Source organism: Coregonus clupeaformis, chromosome 6 (assembly GCF_020615455.1).
Source record: "Coregonus clupeaformis isolate EN_2021a chromosome 6, ASM2061545v1, whole genome shotgun sequence".
Classification (NCBI taxonomy): Eukaryota; Metazoa; Chordata; class Actinopteri; order Salmoniformes; family Salmonidae; genus Coregonus; species Coregonus clupeaformis.
Genome location: NC_059197.1, coordinates 18386807 through 18408476, shown reverse-complemented (window position 1 = coordinate 18408476; position 21670 = coordinate 18386807). Strand labels below are relative to the sequence as shown.

Here is a 21670-nt window from a genome sequence, read left to right as displayed (position 1 = left end):
GCGAGGCAAAGATGAAACTGAGGGCTCCACCAACCCTGGTATTTTTCTTGGACTTGTCAACTTTGTGGCACAATTAGATGAGGTGTTTGATGACCATCTTAAAAATGCTAAAGTTTTCAAGGGCACATCAAAGACCATTCAAAACGAGCTACTGGAGTGTATGCTAGCGGTCATGACGGAACATATTGTGGAGGAGGTGAAGTCGGCGAACTTCGTAGCTATCCAAGCTGACGAGACCACGGACGTTTCTACACAGACACAGCTGGTGCTTGTGCTGAGGTACATAGATAGCAAGAAGATTAAAAAATTTTCCTGGGGCTTTTTCACAAAATCATGCCCCACGTCGACATTCTGTACCAGAAGCTACAGAAGAAGGACATCGATGCTGTCTTCATCAAACGTGCCCTCGACAGCTTCACAAGCAGTGTGCAGGCCATAAGGTAAGATTAAACAATATCATTCGATCTTTCTCAAAACAGAGCTTTATTTGAAAATGTATGCATGAAAGGAGACATCATCATATTTACAAATCTATACAATTGGCCAGAATATGGTTGTTCATTTTTACAAAGCCATACAGATAGCTGTGTTTACCTTTTCTAGAAATTATTTTCAAATTCTGTTTTCAGGCAAAATGTCTATCACTGTTCATTTTCACAAATCTATACAAGAGGGCAGAATATGGAAGTCTATAAAAATGTCTTATTACCAATAACTTGCATCAATGTTTTCAGTAGCCTCTATCAAAAGCTCCTGCTTGCTTGTTGTGAATTATGCTCAGGTGAACATATTTCCAATTCAACCATGAGGCCTTTTTGAAGCAAGTAATGTGTATATCAGTATTGACTTATATGCTGCCCCTGTCTTCATGTTGTTGCTGGACATATCTTTTTTAAAATGTGTGTAGGTCACCTAAATCATCAGAAAAATTGCCCCCCCCTGAGAATTTTTTCAGGAGCCGCCACTGCATTTACAGTGGGGAAAAAAGTATTTAGTCAGCCACCAATTGTGTAAGTTCTCCCACTTAAAAAGATGAGAGAGGCCTGTAATTTTCATCATAGGTACACGTCAACTATGACAGACAAATTGAGAATTTTTTTCTCCAGAAAATCACATTGTAGGATTTTTTATGAATTTATTTGCAAATTATGGTGGAAAATAAGTATTTGGTCACCTACAAACAAGCAAGATTTCTGGCTCTCACAGACCTGTAACTTCTTCTTTAAGAGGCTCCTCTGTCCTCCACTCCTTACCTGTATTAATGGCACCTGTTTGAACTTGTTATCAGTATAAAAGACACCTGTCCACAACCTCAAACAGTCACACTCCAAACTCCACTATGGCCAAGACCAAAGAGCTGTCAAAGGACACCAGAAACAAAATTGTAGACCTGCACCAGGCTGGGAAGACTGAATCTGCAATAGGTAAGCAGCTTGGTTTGAAGAAATCAACTGTGGGAGCAATTATTAGGAAATGGAAGACATACAAGACCACTGATAATCTCCCTCGATCTGGGGCTCCACGCAAGATCTCACCCCGTGGGGTCAAAATGATCACAAGAACGGTGAGCAAAAATCCCAGAACCATACGGGGGGACCTAGTGAATGACCTGCAGAAAGCTGAGACCAAAGTAACAAAGCCTACCATCAGTAACACACTACGCCGCCAGGGACTCAAATCCTGCAGTGCCAGACGTGTCCCCCTGCTTAAGCCAGTACATGTCTAGGCCCGTCTGAAGTTTGCTAGAGTGCATTTGGATGATCCAGAAGAGGATTGGGAGAATGTCATATGGTCAGATGAAACCAAAATATAACTTTTTGGTAAAAACTCAACTCGTCGTGTTTGGAGGACAAAGAATGCTGAGTTATAATAATAATAATAATATGCCATTTAGCAGACGCTTTTATCCAAAGCGACTTACAGTCATGCGTGCATACATTTTTGTGTATGGGTGGTCCCGGGGATCGAACCCACTACCTTGGCGTTACAAGCGCCGTGCTCTACCAGCTGAGCTACAGAGGACCACGAATGCTGAGTTGCATCCAAAGAACACCATACCTACTGTGAAGCATGGGGTGGAAACATCATGCTTTGGGGCTGTTTTTCTGCAAAGGGACCAGGACGACTGATCCGTGTAAAGGAAAGAATGAATGGGGCCATGTATCGTGAGATTTTTAGTGAAAACCTCCTTCCATCAGCAAGGGCATTGAAGATGAAACGTGGCTGGGTCTTTCAGCATGACAATGATCCCAAACACACCGCCCGGGCAACGAAGGAGTGGCTTCGTAAGAAGCATTTCAAGGTCCTGGAGTGGCCTAGCCAGTCTCCAGATCTCAACCCCATAGAAAATCTTTGGAGGGAGTTGAAAGTCCGTGTTGCCCAGCGACAGCCCCAAAACATCACTGCTCTAGAGGAGATCTGCATGGAGGAATGGGCCAAAATACCAGCAACAGTGTGTGAAAACCTTGTGAAGACTTACAGAAAACGTTTGACCTGTGTCATTGCCAACAAAGGGTATATAACAAAGTATTGAGAAACTTTTGTTATTGACCAAATACTTATTTTCCACCATAATTTGTAAATAAATTCATTAAAAATCCTACAATGTGATTTTCTGGATTTTTTTTTCTCATTTTGTCTGTCATAGTTGACGTGTACCTATGATGAAAATTACAGGCCTCTCTCATCTTTTTAAGTGGGAGAACTTGCACAATTGGTGGCTGACTAAATACTTTTCCCCCCCACTGTAGGTAGATTATAAGTATTTCTTGGCAGGCTGAGGTTTAGCCGTTTCTCTCTGCCGTCACTAGTTTAGCCGGTCCTCGCTATTAATGTGGCTACTGTTTTGTTTGGCAAGCCAGCCCACACTTGTTTGACTGACACTATATCTCCGCTATTTCAGTAATGGGACTCGTGCTATTTGAGTAATTCAGCATGTAAACTATAGTGTCAACTACGAAATTACATTCATATCAGCAGACTAATTTAGCTAGATCAAGTGCGTCTGTGAAGATAGAATGGGTTCATCTTATCAGTGTCGAGCGTTGGTGGTATAGTGGTGAGCATAGCTGCCTTCCAAGCAGTTGACCCGGGTTCGATTCCCGGCCAACGCAGATAATTTTGCCTTAGTTCCTTTTTGATGGAGGCTACATTTTGGTACCTGCGTCACAGCTATAATAAATAGGCTCGATACAAAGGATTACCAAGCAAACGTACCAATAATGTCTCTCAAATACTAGCTCCAATCTAAAAACATCTCCATCAAGCAATTAATTGAACAACACCTTGACTGCTCGTGTTGCACCTTTACTTGCCCCGTTTTATGCTCCCATTTGATTGGGCTTGCCTGTACTTAGTTTCAGATGTTGTAAAATAGCTCAATGGATGTTTTGATGCTGATGCTCCGTTGTGCTCCGCCCCCTCTTGAAACTCTGAGCTGACAGATACAGCTGACTTCTATCCTGAGTGCTAGGCACACGCTTCCATCGCATGAAGTCAGAGTCTCCTACGCACCATGGCATCGGACGAATTGGCGAGGAAACTGCAGCCCAGGATGGCCGCAGAGCAGGTTCCCCTATTCAACCCGTGTGCACCAGAGGAGACCCCGGTGAAACCGAGCGACCCTGTCCCTGAGCCGCAGGAAAAAGAGGTGGTGGTCGTTGTCAATGATGCCACATCGGAACTCACGGCGAAACTCACCCGGAGACTGGACATCAACGATGGGAACGCGGCGCCCAAGCAAGCCAAGGTGTTCAACCCTTACACGGAATTCAAAGAGTTCTCCCGCAAACAGATCAAAGACATGGAGAACATTTTCAAACGGTAGGCTTTATTTTTATTTGAATATCATTCTAATATCATTCTTGTGGCAATGGTTATAGCCTATTTTGTGACTTGACTTGATAAAGAGGTGTCCTTAGTTATGTCTGTAGGGGTGGCAGGGGAACAAAGTAACACCGGGTCAGTTGTACTGTAACAGCTTAATAACTCAAATTAGAAACAATTTAGAAAGATGTTATAAAATCTGATAATGCCTAATACGTTTAGTTTAAATCCATCAATTATTTGTTGTTTTATTGACACAAATGTGTAATTATACACATTATACTATTTTTTTAATAATAGACTTGTGGAACCATTCTCCATGTATCTAAATAATAATTGTTATTTTATTTTGTGTGGTGGGGGGGTGTTCGTTGTAACACAGTACCTAAAATCGTAAATTAGACACATTCACATAATTATATAAAATGTCACTTCTTTATATCAAGATTAGCAGATAATACCTTAAATAGCCTTTTCATAATAAGCAAAAGCCTAAAAGCGTTATTTTTTGTTCCCTGGACTCCACTATGCATGTTTTAAGAGATGAAGCCTATATATTATATGTCGGAGACAACTACCTGACCACACAATTGACAAGGTGAACTGAGCTTAGTGACCTCTGTCTACTGCTTGTGGAGTTAAATTGTTGTGGAACTTCAGACTGAATGGTATTCATCTAGCCTTCAACACTTTCCATTTCTGTCATGAATAAATATTAATAATTCATCTCCCATATAGCTTACATGACAATAATTAATCTCTAGGTTGCTAGCCTAGTGTTATTGTTATTGTATAGGGCGAACCCCCCCCTCTTTTCTCTACCTCTCATTTAATCCTCTCATAGACTACGTACTGTACAAACCTGCTGTGTGTGTGTGTGTGTGTGTGTGTGTGTGTGTGTGTGTGTGTGTGTGTGTGTGTGTGTGTGTGTGTGTGTGTGTGTGTGTGTGTGTGTGTGTGTGTGTGTGTGTGTGTGTGTGTGTGTGTGTGTGTGTGTGTGTGTAGCTAGAGCCTGCTTTGTCACTCCGGTCTCTGCAGCACCAACCCTTTAGGAAATTCATGGACCCAGTGGGGGGGGATGTGGGGCTATACTGGGCTTTACTGACATCCTCTGTACCAGGCCAGAATAATGTTTTCTCCTGGGCCAATGGAACTGTACAGTCCCCCATTGTGCTACTGTCTTTTTTCACTGGAGGGACAAGGGCTGCTCTTCTCAAACACTGTGTCCCCAGTGACACCCCCTCTCCTGTGCGACAATGGCATCTTTGTGTGTGTGTGTGTGTGTGTGTGTGTGTGTGTGAGGGGTGACCACTGACGAGAGGAGACCCTACTGTATACAGTGTTTCTCTGGCGAGGGAGAGAGAGAGGGGAGATTGAGACTGGACAGCGTCTGTGTGTGAGACTAGTAGTGTCCAGGTACTGTATTTGCTCAGAGCTATTGGGGAGACTACTTCAGAGCTATTCGGGAGCCTACTTCAGAGCTATAGGGGAGCCTACTTCAGAGCTATAGGGGAGCCTACTTCAGAGCTATAGGGGAGCCTACTTCAGAGCTATAGGGGAGCCTACTTCAGAGCTATAGGGGAGACTACTTCAGAGCTATTGGGGAGACTACTTCAGAGCTATAGGGGAGACTACTTCAGAGCTATAGGGGAGCCTACTTCAGAGCCATAGGGAGCCTACTTCAGAGCTATAGGGGAGCCTACTTCAGAGCTATAGGGGAGCCTACTTCAGAGCTATTGGGGAGACTACTTCAGAGCTATAGGGGAGCCTACTTCAGAGCTATAGGGGAGCCTACTTCAGAGCTATAGGGGAGCCTACTTCAGAGCTATAGGGGAGACTACTTCAGAGCTATAGGGGAGACTACTTCAGAGCTATAGGGGAGACTACTTCAGAGCTATAGGGGAGACTACCTCAGAGCTATAGGGGAGCCTACTTCAGAGCTATTGGGGAGACTACTTCAGAGCTATAGGGGAGAATACTTCAGAGCTATAGGGGAGACTACTTCAGAGCTATAGGGGAGACTACTTACATTTCTGTTGGAGACATTGAACATGAGGACATTTTAATACTTTTGTTCCAGTTCATCTGTTCATCTAAAGCTTTGTAGCTACAGGTGCATGTGAAAACAGTGTAGAGAAGGATAATGATTGGTGGGTAGATGCAGTGACACTGCAGTTTTTCCAGGACTATGTATTTAAACTTGAGTTTTACATTTGAGTTTGACCTAATTTAGCTCTCAGCACAGTTGGAAAGGAAGACTCAGTAAGTAGAGGGGAAAATGGGTCACAGAGAGAGGGAGAGAGGAGGGGGGCTTGATATCACCCTCTTTCCTTAGGAGGACGTTGGGTTGATATAGTGAACTTACTTGAACACGCCTCTCATTGACAAACATGCACTTAGATGCACTCATGAAGAAACATTTAGTAAACGTGCCCCCCCTCTCTCTCTCTCTCTCTCTCTCTCTCTCTCTCTCTCTCTCTCTCTCTCTCTCTCTCTCTCTCACACACACCCACACACACACTGCCCCAGATTCTCTTATGTTGGTTGAATGTGTCCTCTATCTCCTTCGCCTCTGTTTTCTTCCATGAAGACCCCCCCCACCCCTCTCTCTCGCTCTTCATTCTCTATCTCTATGGCTTGCTCTCAAGCTGTCCTGCCCGGGGCAGGTTTTATCCATCTCTCCTATAGCCATCACTGGGGCACTTCCTAGACATATGTCCAGCCCGTGATAGACACGTGTTGCAGCATTACCCACCCAGGATAGACACATGTTGAGGCATTACCCATCCGTGATAGACACGTGTTGCAGCATTACCCACCCAGGATAGACACATGTTGAGGCATTATAGACACGTGTAGCTGCATTACCCACCCATGATAGACACGTGTAGCTGCATTACCCACCCGTGTCGTAAGTGTCATAAGTATAGACTGTCAAAGCTTTAGAGTTTGGTTTCTGTGCAATGCTCAGACCTTGATTATTAATTAGATCACAGTGAGTTGAAGTGCTGTAAAACCTCCATGTCCTTAGTTTATCCTATCATCTCTCTGTAGGCTTTTCATTGGCTGAAGCGGAGAGGTCAGGTGTGCTGTCTTTGCCTGACTCATTATTTTCTGAGTGGACACTGCTTCCTTTATCTACCCAACCCCTGTTTCATCTCCCCCTGCTCTCCTTAGCTTTGCATGCAGGGTACTTGACCCTCTGACCTAGGCACTGGCGGGTAACCTAGATGTGGGTGAGACACATGCTCAGCGGGGGCAGTGGCCAGTCTGTCTGTGTCCTAAAGTTTTCTTGGATGCGGTCGTGGTGGCAGAGCCTAGCTGGGGTGAGGGCCAGGGAGGGGGCACTTTGGAATGTTCTAAGTGTGGGTAGGCTAGATTAAGGGCAGGGCTGGGGCCATTCCATCCTAAATTCTGCCCCTTCTCTCACCCCTTTACACTCTGCCTCACCCTATCATCTTTTGGTCTATCCCTCCTCACCCTCTCTCTCTTCCCTGATCCTGCCCCACTCACTCACCCACTTTCTCTGCATTCCAGAGGCCTTAACCCGTCCCTGCCTTTTAACTCTGCATAACTCGAACTCATCATCAACACTACACTCTTAGAAAAAAAGGTGCTATATAGAACCTAAAAGTGTTATTCGGCTGTCCCCATAAGAGAACCCTTTGAATAACCTTTTTGGTTCCAGGTAGAACCCTTTTGGTTCCAGGTAGTACCCTTTTGAGTTCCATGTAAAACCCTTTACACAGAGGGTTCTACATGGAACCCAAAATAGTTATACTTGGAACCAAAAATGGTTCTCCTATGGGGACAACAGAATAACCCTTTTGGAACCCTTTTTTCTAAGAGTGTAGGCACAATTCTGACTTTTGATTGAGTCACTGATCTAAAAACAGCCTCTGGTAACGTGTTAGTCACTGTGATTTCTGAGGGATGCATTACAGATGAGGATGTAGGCGCTATCAGCCGGCCCTTATCTGCTCCATCTTCACTCATACACTAGAACGCCCTATAGCAGCAGGAGTGACCTGAATTACACTCCTGTTGAGAGAGAGGGAGGGAGAGAGAGAGAGAGAGAGATCCAAAAATACAGTGTCCATGCCAAAAGCCTTGGTATCTATAATTACCATACTGCAGGAAGTTAGCTGTGGGACAATAAGGCCTGACTATGGGCTGTGGCACCACTCCCTGACAAAGGAAGACATTCCACAATACTGTTGTTTTCTTGCAACGTTTCACTTTTGAGTTTTTCGATAGCCAAACAGCCTTTCAGTCTTATCTATTTTACGTCAAAGCTTTCGGCAGACTTTCGGTCGGAAGATTGTGGTAGAATGCTGGGGCTGGAATAGTAGCCCAGAGTAGTATTTTACTGATCATAGTACTCAAGTGCCTCTGACCAGGCAGGTTTTCTGTTCTTTCAGCATAACATGTTGTTGTTGTGAGATACTGACTTACCCCGCTGAGGAGCTGGACTAGGACCTGTCACTAAGCTGTGAAGTGAGTCCTGTACGTACAGGTGACAGTTGCTAAGCTGCTCTGGGGTCATCAGTTGCTGTGAACAGTTGTCATACTGGTCAGCTGTGGAGGGCCAAACGGAACCAGCTGTCCTAGAACACAGATGGCAGGAAATGTGTTATGTGTGTGTGTGTGTGTGTGTGTGTGTTATGTGTGTGTGTGTTATGTGTGTGTGTGTGGGTGAGGGGCATGAATATGGTGAAAAGTAATTCCGCAGGCTTGACAGGGACACAAACAGGAATGAAGGTATTGGGTGCATTACAGTATTGGGTGGATGTAGATTGATATTCAACAGGACAAAACGTGTTTCATTAGTGGTTGTATTCGTATCAAGGATTTATTTTGGGATGGATGTTTAGCGTTAGTAAAGCAATGTTTCCCTTTGAAGTGATGGGTGTGGGGTGGGGTTCAAATCAGTGGTCCTTTGTGCTACTGAGATGATGATATCTTTAGGCTGAATGTTAGGAAGTTAATAGTCCTAAATCAGGTTGTTTTGAAGGGAGGGGGTTTAGTTCCTAAGGCCTTTGAAGAGTTGGACTGAAACAATGACCTCTCTCTCTCTTTGGTCTCTGGTCTGACCAGATTACACTCCTACCATTCAGGTGTTGGCAGATAGGAGCACTTGTGTGTGTGTGTGTGAGTGTGTGTGTGTCTGTGTGAGAGAGAGTGTGTGTGTTTCCTCACTCACACCCAGATCCAGTGCCACTCGAACAGCTGTGTGACAGGATCTATAAATACTGTTGTGTCAGATAGACAGACAGACTCCTTGCATGCCATCTCACAAACACACACACACACACACACACACACACACACACACACACACACACACACACACACACACACACACTGCTACTCTATCTCAATCTCACTCAGTCATGTCTCTCTCTGTTTTTCAATTACTCCCTTGATCTGTTTATCTAGGACCCCCAACACCCTTGATTAATCTGTTGTGTGTCTGATGACAAATTATTGTGTGGTGTGTTTACTGTGATTTATTAGGGAAAGTTGGTGTTTGTGTGTGTCAGTCAAGCGCAGACAGCTGTCAGGGGACTGTCTGGTTAGTGTCAACCACCTGGATCACTATTCCCAACATCATACCTTTATCATAACATGTCTGTCTCTCCTGTGTGTGTGTGTGTGTGTGTGTGTGTGTTTAATGTCATTGGCAGGCTTAGGACCTGTATCTCTATGTCTAGGTGTGGCAGTCTGGTCAGAATCAGGGTATAGATGCCTTTCACCACATTGGGCCTTTCAGCCAGTCTAGGCTGAACTTAGAAAGGTTTGGCACATATCTTACTAGAGCCATGAGGTTTTGCTGAGCATTTGACCTGACCATGAGAAACACCTCTAGTTGTTGGCTATATAACTATCTATGGCCATAGCTTTTGACCTTTATGACAGACTTTAAATGTTTCCTCTCCTGATAATTTAATGTGAGGTAGTGTAATGTCTGTGTACCTTCGTCTCTCAATAGCTATATGTAGACACACCTGTATGTAGATTTGACAGTGTTAAGGAGGGCTTCATAGAGTTGTGATGTTATAATGGAAGTTCATTGAGCTACCCTCCTCTCTCTGTAGTTTTGACGGTGGTAAGGACGGCTTCATAGACCTGATGGAGTTGAAGCTGATGATGGAGAAGCTGGGAGCGCCTCAGACCCACCTGGGCCTCAAGAACATGATCAAGGAGGTGGACGAGGACTTTGATGGCAAGCTGAGCTATAGAGAGGTGTGTGTACTGTACTGTCTACGTCCATGTCAATTTCCCTGTGTGTGTGTGTGTGTGTGTGCCTGAGTGAGTCAATGCCTCACAAGGCCTGTTAATTACAGTGTGTATGTTTTAACTGCAGTAACACATACAGTGCCTTCAGAAACTATTCACTCTCCTTGACTTTTTCCACATTTTGTTGTGTTACAACCTGAATTTAAAATTGATTACATTTAGATTTTTTTGTCACTGGCCTACACAAAATACCCGATAATGTCAAAGTGGAATTATGTTTTTGAAATGTTTACAAATGAATTAAAAATGAAAATCTCAAATGTCTTGAGTCAATAAGTATTCAACCCCTTTGTTATGGCAAGCATAAATAAGTTCAGGAGTAAAAATGTGCTTAATAAGTCACATAATAAGTTGCATGGACTCACTCTGTGTGTAATAATAATGTTTAACATGATTTTTGAATGACTACCTCATCTCTGTACCCCACACATACAATTATCTGTAAGGTCCCTCATTTGAACAGTGAATTTCAAACACAGATTCAACCACAAAGACCAGGGAGGTTTTCCAATGTCTCGCAAAGAAGGGCACCTATTGGTAGATGGGTAAAAAAAAAAAAAGCAGACATTGAATATCCCTTTGAGCATGATTAAGTTTTTAATTACACTTTGGATGGTGTATCAATACACCCAGTCACTGCAAAGGTACAGGCGTCCTTCCTAACTCAGTTGCCGGAGAGGAAGGATACCACTCAGGGATTTCACCATGAGGCCAATGGTGACATTAAAACAGTTACAGAGTTGAATGGCTGTGATAGGAGAAAACTGAGGATGTATCAACAACATTGTAGTTACTCCACAATACTAACCTAATTGACAGAGTGAAAAGAAGGAAGCCTGTACTCAATAAAAATATACCAAAACAGGCATCTTGTTTGAAACAAGGCACTAAAGTAATACTGCAAAAAAATGTGGCAGAACAATAAACTTTTTGTCCTGAATACAAAGTGTTATGTTTGGGGCAAATACAATACAACACATGACTGAGTACCACTCTCCATATTTTCAAGTATAGTGGTGGCTGCATCATGTTATGGGTATGCCTGTAATCGTTAAGGACTGGGGAGTTTTTCAGGACAAAAAATAAATGGAATGGAGCTAAGCACAGGCAAAATCCTAGAGGAAAACCTGGTTCAGTCTGCTGTTCACCAGACACTGGGAGATTAATTCACCTTTCAGCGGACAATAACCTAAAACATAAGGCCATATCTACACTGGAGTTGCTTACCAAGAAGACAGTGAATGTTCCTGAGTGGCCGAGTTACAGTTTTGACTTAAATCTACAAGAAAATCTATGGCAAGACCTGAAAATGGTGTCTAGCAATGATCAACAACCAATTTGACAGAGCTTGAAGAATTTTGGAAAGAATAATGTGTTAATGTTGCACAATCCAAGTGTGGAAAGCTTTTAAAGACTTACCCATAAAGACTCACAGCTGTAATCACTGCCAAAAAACAAAAACAAAGGTGCTTCTACAAAGTATTGACTCAGGGGTGTGAATACTGTAAATGAGATATTTCTGCATTTCATTTTCAATAAATGTGCAAACATTTCTTAAAACATGTTTTCACTTTGTCATTATGGGGTATTGTCAAAATCCATTTTGAATTCAGGCTGTAACACAACAAAATGTGGAGAGAGAGAGAGAGAGAGAGGGAGGAAAAGGGCAACCAGTGGAGCACAAACACCATTGTAAATACAACCTATATTTATCTGTTTATTTATTTTCCCTTTCATACTTCAACTATTTGCACATTGTTACAACATTGCTAATAATATAACATTTGAAATGTCTATATTATTTAACAACTTTTGTGTGTATAATGTTTACTGTTAATTTTTTTTAAATGTATTTCCCTTGTTTATTTCCCTTTTATTTATTGTCTATTTCACTTGCTTTAGCAATGTAAACATATGTTTCCCATGCCAATAAAGCCCTTTGAATTGCATTGAATTTAGAGCGAAAGAAGCTCTAAATTCGACAGGTAGAGCACACTTCTGCATGACTTATTTCATGGGAGGGGGCTGAGGCTATCTCCCCTTATCCCTCTTACTCCCCTCCCTCTCTCTTTTTCTCTTTCCTACCCCCTCCCTCGCCCTTCTTACTCCTCTCCCTCTCCCTCCTTATCTTTCCTACTTCCCTCTCTCTCTCCTTCTCTTTCCTACCCCCTCCCTCGCCCTTCTTACTCCTCTCCCTCTCCCTCCTTATCTTTCCTACTTCCCTCTCTCTCTCCTTCTCTTTCCTACCCCCTCCCTCGCCCTTCTTACTCCTCTCCCTCTCCCTCCTTATCTTTCCTACTTCCCTCTCTCTCTCCTTCTCTTTCCTACCCCCTCCCTCGCCCTTCTTACTCCTCTCCCTCTCCCTCCTTATCTTTCCTACTTCCCTCTCTCCCTTCCTTATCTTTCCTACTTCCCTCTCTCTCTCCTTCTCTTTCCTACCCCCTCCCTCTCCCTTCTCCCTCATATTCCCCTCCCTCTCAATTCAATTTCAATTTAAGGGCTTTTATTGGCATGGGAAACGTATGTTAACATTGCCAAAGCAAGTGAAGTAGAGAGTAAACAAAAGTGAAATACATTTTTTATATTAACAGTAAACATTACACTCAGAAATTCCAAAAGAATAAAGACATTTCAAATGTCATATTATGTACAGTGGGGAGAACAAGTATTTGATACACTGCCGATTTTGCAGGTTTTCCTACTTACAAAGCATGTAGAGGTCTGTAATTTTTATCATAGGTACACTTCAACTGTGAGAGACGGAATCTAAAATAAAAATCCAGGAAATCACATTGTATGATTTTTAAGTAATTAATTTACATTTTATTGCATGACATAAGTATTTGATCACCTACCAACCAGTAAGAATTCCGGCTCTCACAGACCTGTTCGTTTTTCTTTAAGAAGCCCTCCTGTTCTCCACTCATTACCTGTATTAACTGCACCTGTTTGAACTCGTTACCTGTATAAAAGACACCTGCAAGATCTCACCTCGTGGGGCATCAATGATCATGAGGAAGGTGAGGGATCAGCCCAGAACTACACGGCAGGACCTGGTCAATGACCTGAAGAGAGCTGGGTCCACAGTCTCAAAGAAAACCATTAGTAACACACTACGCCGTCATGGATTAAAATCCTGCAGTGCACGCAAGGTCCCCCTGCTCAAGCCAGCGCATGTCCAGGCCCATCTGAAGTTTGCCAATGACCATCTGGATGATCCAGAGGAGGAATGGGAGAAGGTCATGTGGTCTGATGAGACAAAAATATAGTTTTTTGGTCTAAACTCCACTCGCCGTGTTTGGAGGAAGAAGAAGGATGAGTACAACCCCAAGAACACCATCCCAACCGTGAAGCATGGAAGTGGAAACATCATTCTTTGGGGATGCTTTTCTGCAAAGGGGACAGGACAACTGCACCATGTTGAGGGGAGGATGGATGGGGCGAGATCTTGGCCAACAACCTCCTTCCCTCAGTAAGAGTGCTGGGTCTTACAAGAGGGCAAAAGGAGTGGCTCCAAAGGGATCTAAGGCCTGAGTGGCCTAGCCAGTCTCCAGACCTGAATCCAATAGAAAATCTTTGGAGGGAGCTTAAAGTCCGTATTGCCCAGCGACAGCCCCGAAACCTGAAGGATCTGGAGAAAGTCTGTATGGAGGAGTGGGCCAAAATCCCTGCTGCAGTGTGTGCAAACCTGGTCAAGACCTACAGGAAACGTATGATCTCTGTAATTGCAAGCAAAGGTTTCTTTACCAAATATTAAGTTCTGCTTTTCTGATGTATCAAATACTTATGTCATGCAACAAAATGCAAATTAATTACTTACAAATCATACAATGTGATTTTCAGTGTATCAAATACTTGTTCTCCCCACTGTATATTTTTGGTTGGATAGGTTTCTCAATTTCTTTTCTGTTAGATATTTTTAGATTTGATAGGGAAGCTGAGAGGTTAGTGGAACATTTTGTCCAGGAAGTTGTCTAAAAGGGATTGAATTTGTTGTTGCCTAATTGTTTTTTGGTAGGTTTCGACACTACTTTCCTTCCATCTATAGCATTTCTTAATATTATTCAGTTCCTTTGGCTTTGACGCCTCATGATTGAGTATTGCTCTGTTCAAGTAGACCAGGGTTCTTCAATTCCGGTCCTGGAGGGCCGAAACACTTCTGTTTTTTATTTCTACCTGGTAGTTAATTGCACTCACCTGGTGTCCCAGGTCTGAATTAGCCCCTGATTAGAAGGAGAGGATGAAAAACAGAGGTGTTTTGGCCCTCCAGGTCCGGAATTGAAGAACCCTGAAGTAGACTGTGATTTTGCTGTGGTCTGATAGGGGTGTCAGTGGGCTGACTGTGAATGCTCTGAGAGACTCTGCGTTGAGGTCAGTGATAAAGTAGTCTACAGTACTACTGCCAAGAGATGAGCTATAGGTGTACCTACCATAGGAGTCCCCTCGAAGCCTACCATTGACTATGTACATACCCAGTGTGCGACAGAGCTGCAGGAGTTGTGACCCGTTAATGTTGGTTATGTTGTCGTAGTTGTGCCTAGGGGGGCATATTGGGGAGGGAATGCTGTCACCTCCAGGTAGGTGTTTGTCCCCCTGTGTGCTGAGGGTGTCAGGTTCTTGTCCAGTTCTGGCATTTAGGTCGCCACAGACTAGTACATGTCCCTGGGTCTGGAAATGATTGATTTCCCCCTCCAGGATGGAGAAGCTGTCTTCATTAAAGTATGGGGATTCTAGTGGGGGGATATAGGTAGCACACAGGAGGAAATTTTTCTCTGTTGAGATAATTTCCTTTTGAATTTCTAGCCAAATGTAAAATGTTCCTGTTTTGATTAATTTGATAGAGTGAGTTAGGTCTGCTCTATACCAAATTAGCATGCCCCCTGAGTCCCTTCCCTGTTTCACACCTGGTAGTTTGGTGGATGGGACTACCAGCTCTCTTTAACCTAGAGGGCAACCAGTGGGTCCGTCTCCTCTATACCGTGTTTCTTGTAGGATGACAATGTCTTTATTTCCGATTTCTTTGGTGAAGTCCAGGTTCCTGCTCTTTAGGCCAAAGGCAGATGGCCTCAGGCCTTGGATATTCCAGGATGAAATAGTGAAGGCTTTGTGTTCCATAAAGTGTCTAATGTTGTTGGTCGTGTGGTTTGGCCTCAGGCCAGAAATTGTGAGCAGAGCCTGCTGAGCATCTGGTACATGCCATTGTCTTGGGCTAGTGTAAGAGTGGGGGTTGGGCCTGTTTGCCTGCTCACGGCCTGGGCGTATGTGTGACTTTCATGTTGAGGCCCCCTTTAGGGTCCGGGCGAAGGTGGGCACTGCTGCCTTGTATAGGTGGACCTGGTCGTAAAGGCTGTTCACGTCCAGGGTGGAGTGGTGGGCCAGGTAGACATTTGGTTTTGAAGCACAGTCACGGGAAATACTTGCGTTTACCTGCTGTATGGTAGTAGGGTTGAAATATTTTCGTGGTAGCAGGGTTGAGATAGCCACTTGTGCGTTGGGGAAAGTAGAATAAGCTTTTTCTATCACTCCCTTGAGTACTGTGGCCACCCTTTCCTGCTGTGTTCTCAGGTCGTTTGTGCCTGTGTGTATTATTATGTGGCTGGGTGATCCTAGTTGGTCCTCAGACAGAAGGTCTAGGGCGCGCTGGGTGTTTGGACACCAGAGTTTAGACACTGTGTGTTTGGGGAAAAGTTTATTTTATTTGATGTATTTCCCGTTTGAGTCCATAAGGAATACAATCTGTGGCTTGTGTATGTCTTCAGTGGGTGTGGGGGGGTCGTCATGAGGACTATCAGGGTGTCTGACAGGGGGGTTGCTCAGAGGTGTTGGGGTCCCCAGGGCTTGGGGTTCTTCATTTGTTTGTCAGGCTGTGATGTCGAGGCTATGGTCAGGGTCTAGGGTGTACTGTTCTGCTGCTGTGTCGAGACTTTGGTCAGAATCTGAGGTGGGCTGTTCTGCTGGCTTCTCTGCGGGGGTGGCCAGCTCGCTAATGAGTTGTTCTCTGTCACCCGACATCGTTCTCACCTTCTCCTCCAGCACTCTGATCCTCTCCTGTAGTGCTCTGTTCTTCTCCTGCTCCTGCTCTTTCTCCTGTTGATGTTGTCTCACCACAGTCCAGAGTGCAGATAAGTCTCTCTCCACCTCCAGCTCTTCAGGTCTAGTTAAGGGGGTGTTGTTGTGCTGAACTGTTGTCTGGGTCTGTGCTGACTGGAGTGTAATCACCTGCTGTTCCAGCACCACCTGCCTTACCTCCAGCTGGGTGAATGTATCCTTCATTTCAATGAGGGAGTAGTACTCTGTGCTGGGAAGTTGACTTTCTGCTTGGGGTTGCTCGTCTGTGGGGTTATTTATTGAAAAGGTCTGGTCTGACCCGCTCGGGGTGGGGGTATCTTTCTCAAGGGAGAGCTTCTCCTGCTGAGCTATTTCTTTGATTAGGTAAAAGTCCAGCTGGAACTGTTTGGTGTTGCCCTGGACCAATACTGTTCCAGATTTATAGAGATTTATATTAGCTGACTCAGAGTCCTCATTGTCTAGTATCCTGAGTTTCCACCCATCGCTAACACCCCCCCCCTCTTAACAGAGGGGTAGTGTGCTAGTATAGCACTGTGCCATGCCTGGGGATGGTCTGTGTGGAAGATAAGGTTGCTTATGTTCCATTTTTATAAAAGTCAGCAAAAAGTGTCTCCTGATTTCCCATAGGGAGCTTCATTTTGTACTCTTCGTGTCTTATCATTCTTTACATACAGGGGGTACTGTCTTTTAATTACCTCCGAACAGCGGGAGGGTGCTTCTAAGGCCTTTCCATTTGGTTGGGGTAGACTGTGCGACTCTCCTGCCATTGTTGGGCTCAAGGGCTTTGACACCTCTCACTTCACACATCAGTACTAATTGAAGTTGTATCTCTTTGTACTAGCAAGCTTGGTAGCCTTAGCATTCAGTCCTTATAAAGTAAAATATATCATTGTAATGTATTTTTCTTCTTGGTTTTTGAAAGTAAAAAATAGTTTCAGACTAAACATTACTCACTCAGTTGCAGGTTGGATGGTGTTTTCAGGTTTCTGTTTGTTTGCCAGAGCATTTGCTGTATAGTTTGGGAATAGTAATCCTTGGTAGTAGAAAGCCTTCCAGGTAATTCCGTCCAAAATCAAGTTGTAGGTTTGGAGTTTTGGTTTGGAATGAAGGTTATGTTGTGGAGGGTAGCATCCTGTATATGTCCCTGCCAAAAAAAATCTAAGTTTATCTAACTCTAAATCTATATTTTTTGTAAAAACATGCTGGAAAATGCAGGAGCAATGTCTTTGAGCTCTCTCTTTCTCTCTTGGGTCTCTCTCTCTGCATCTTTCCTACCCCCTCTCTCGTTCTCTCTCACACACTCACAGGGTATAACAGGTGATAGGGGCAGCTGAACAGAGATACAAAGACTCTGTTGTGTTTCAGCTCTGAGGTATTGACTAAAGCCAAATCCTTGCTTCTCTTTGCCTCTCATTCTCCTGATTGGAGTAGCAGGGTTCCACACAGACATATCCCATTACACAGCACAGTCCCCCTAGGACCACTGGTGGTCAGGCTAGATGGAGAATTCTATCACCCCTCTGAGCCTGGTTCCTCTCTAGGTGTCTTCCTAGGTTCCTGCCTTTCTAGGGAGTTTTCCCTAGCCACTCTGCTTCTGCATCTGAATTGCTTGCGCTTTGTGGTTTTAGGCTGGGTATCAGTATAGTACTTTGTGACAACTGCTGACGTAAAAAGGGCTTTATAAAATTTGGTTGATTGATATCAGGTCGCTACACCAAGGTCACATACAGAAATCACTTCTCATAGGAGGACAGTTCTGACACTAAACCCACAGACATGAACAGTTGTTATCACGTCTATATGATGTTATCCAGGCTCTGCTGTAGCCGGCCGCAACCGGGAGACCAATGGGGCGGCGCACAATTGGCCCAGCGTCGTCCTGGGTAGGGGAGGGAATGGCAGGCAGGGAGGTAGCTCAGTTGATAGAGCATGGCGTTTGCAACGCCAGGGTTGTGGGTTCGTTTCCCACGGGGGGCCAGTATGAAAATAATAATATATGCACTAACTGTAAGTCGCTCTGGATAAGAGCATCAGCTAAATGACGTAAATGTAAATGTAAAATGTTATGATATTAGAAGGAACCGTTATCACTTCTATATGATGTTATGATATTAGAAGGAACCATTATAACTTCTATATGATGTTATGATATTAGAAGGAACCATTATCACTTCTATATGATGTTATGTTATTAGAAGGAACCATTATCACTTCTATATGATGTTATGTTATTAGAAGGAACCGTTATCACTTCTATATGATGTTATTAGAAGGAACCGTTATCACTTCTATATGATGTTATGATATTAGAAGGAACCATTATCACTTCTATATGATGTTATGTTATTAGAAGGAACCGTTATCACTTCTATATGATGTTATGTTATTAGAAGGAACCGTTATCACTTCTATATGATGTTATGATATTAGAAGGAACCATTATCACTTCTATATGATGTTATGTTATTAGAAGGAACCGTTATCACTTCTATATGATGTTATGTTATTAGAAGGAACCATTATCACTTCTATATGATGTTATGATATTAGAAGGAACCATTATCACTTCTATATGATGTTATGATATTAGAAGGAACCGTTATCACTTCTATATGATGTTATGATAATAGAAGGAACCATTATCACTTCTATATGATGTTATGATATTAGAAGGAACCGTTATCACTTCTATATGATGTTATGATATTAGACTGTTAGGTAATTATTGGTGTTGTGAAGCTTTGTAGGGATTGCAAGTTATGACATACAATTGTTGTGGCAGTACATTAAATGTAGGACCCTATATTTGGCAAAAAATCACTTCGTAGCTGTTTTTAGAGCAACAAAAATAAACTATGACCTACAATAACATCTTCTGTTTATTTCACAATGTGCAGGGCACTGTAATAAGGGAGTACAGTGAGGGAAAACAGTATTTGATCCCCTGCTGATTTTGTACGTTTGCCCACTGACAAAGAAATGATCAGTCTATAATTTTAATGGTAGGTTTATTTGAACAGTGAGAGACAGAAAAACAAAACAAAAATCCAGAAAAACGCATGTCAAAAATGTTATAAATTGATTTGCATTTTAATGAGGGAAATAAGTATTTGACCCCCTCTCAATCAGAAAGATTTCTGGCTCACAGGTGTCTTTTATACAGGTAACGAGCTGAGATTAGGAGCACACTCTTAAAGGGAGTGCTCCTAATCTCAGCTTGTTACCTGTATAAAAGACACCTGTCCACAGAAGCAATCAATCAATCAGATTCCAAACTCTCCACCATGGCCAAGACCAAAGAACTCTCCAAGGATGTCAGGGACAAGATTGTAGACCTACACAAGGCTGGAATGGGCTACAAGACCATCGCCAAGCAGCTTGGTGAGAAGGTGACAACAGTTGGTGCGATTATTCGCAAATGGAAGAAACACAAAAGAACTGTCAATCTCCCTCGGCCTGGGGCTCCATGCAAGATCTCACCTCGTGGAGTTGCAATGATCATGAGAACGGTGAGGAATCAGCCCAGAACTACACGGGAGGATCTTGTCAATGATCTCAAGGCAGCTGGGACCATATACACCAAGAAAACAATTGGTAACACACTAAGCCGTGAAGGACTGAAATCCTGCAGCGCCCGCAAGGTCCCCCTGCTCAAGAAAGCACAAATACAGGCCCGTCTGAAGTTTGCCAATGAACATCTGAATGATTCAGAGGAGAACTGGGTGAAAGTGTTGTGGTCAGATGAGACCAAAATCGAGCCCTTTGGCATCAACTCAACTCACCGTGTTTGGAGAAGGAGGAATGCTGCCTATGACCCCAAGAACACCATCCCCACCGTCAAACGTGGAGGTGGAAACATTATGCTTTGGGGGTGTTTTTCTGCTAAGGGGACAGGACAACTTCACCGCATCAAAGGGACGATGGACGGGGCCATGTACCGTCAAATCTTGGGTGAGAACCTCCTTCCCTCAGCCAGGGCATTGAAAATGGGTTGTGGGTGGGTATTCTAGCATGACAATGACACAAAACACACGGTCAAGGCAACAAAGGAGTGGCTCAAGAAGAAGCACATTAAGGTCCTGGAGTGGCCTAGCCAGTCTCCAGACCTTAATCCCATATAAAATCTGTGGAGGGAGCTGAAGGTTCGAGTTGCCAAACGTCAGGCTCGAAACCTTAATGACTTGGAGAAGATCTGCAAAGAGGAGTGGGACAAAATCCCTCCTGAGATGTGTGCAAACCTGGTGGCCAACTACAAGAAACGTCTGACCTCTGTGATTGCCAACAAGGGTTTTGCCACCAAGTACTAAGTCATGTTTTGCAGAGGGTTCAAATACTTATTTCCCTCATTAAAATGCAAATCAATTTCTAAAATTTTTGACATGCGTTTTTCTGGATTTTGTTGTTGTTATTCTGTCTCTCACTGTTCAAATAAACCTACCATTAAAATGATAGACTGATCATGTCTTTGTCAGTGGGCAAACGTACAAAATCAGCAGGGGATCAAATACTTTTTTCCCTCACTGTATATATTCTACAATCTACTGACATAAAAAGTATAGATATGTGTAGTTCTGTCTGAGCTTCTCTCACCCACCCTGATGTTTTCCTCTCTCCTCCAGTTCCTGCTGATCTTCAGGCGAGCAGCGGCAGGCGAGCTGCAGGAGGAGAGTGGTCTGATAGCTCTGGCCAGACTGTCTGAGATAGACGTCTCCACAGAGGGAGTCATGGGGGCACGGGACTTCTTCGAGGCTAAGGTAGGAATGGGATAGAGGAAGAGGAGAGAGAGAGTATGTGTGTGTGTGTGTGTGTGTGTGTGTGTGTGAAAAGGGTTGGTTATGTGTCAACGTTATAGAATCAATGCCCATGACGAACCAGGTTGATTGGACAAGGGGAGGGTGTGTGATGTGTGTTAAGTGTCCCAGATGTATAGCTGTGAAGACTTGAGGAAATACAGGTCACAGTATACGGGTCACAAGCACTCAGCTAATGACAAAGCAAAAACAGGTTTTTAGAAATTTTTGCAAATGTATTAATAATAAAAGAACTGATATCTTATTTACATAAGTATTCAGACCCTTTACTCAGTATGCATATGCAAAAATGTTGAAAAACATGTTTTCTCTTTGTCATTATGGGGTATTGTATGTAGATTGATGAGGAAAACAATTAATTTAATCAATTTTAGAATAAGGCTGTAATGTAACAAAATGTGGAAGAAGTCAAAGGTCTGAATACTTTCCAAATGCACTGTATAATCCCTTGCTGTACTGTAGATCTAATAGTGTGTTGTATGGTGCAGGTGCAGGCTCTGAAGGTGGGCAGTAAGTTTGAGGCTGAGATCCGAGAGGAGCAGGAGGAACAGAAGAGACAGGCGCTGGATATGAAACAGAGGCGGGCTGCCTTCAAAGAGCTGCAGTCTGCCTTCTTATCCTAATACAGTACACACACACACACACTAAAACACACACACACACAC

The 21670-nt window shown here is 43.5% G+C and overlaps 1 protein-coding gene and 1 non-coding gene across 2 annotated transcripts; both read left to right on the top strand.

Moving 5' to 3' along the window:
- The first annotated feature begins 2720 nt into the window (after positions 1–2720).
- Positions 2721–21670, top strand: LOC121568317 (EF-hand domain-containing protein D2). Its single transcript, XM_041878870.2, has 4 exons — positions 2721–3822; positions 9924–10071; positions 20814–20948; positions 21494–21670. The coding sequence occupies exons 1-4, from the start codon at positions 3515–3517 to the stop codon at positions 21626–21628; spliced, it is 726 nt and encodes a 241-aa protein (XP_041734804.1). The 5' UTR covers positions 2721–3514; the 3' UTR covers positions 21629–21670.
- Positions 3042–3113, top strand: trnag-ucc. Its single transcript has one exon. It is a non-coding gene; the product is annotated as a tRNA-Gly (tRNA).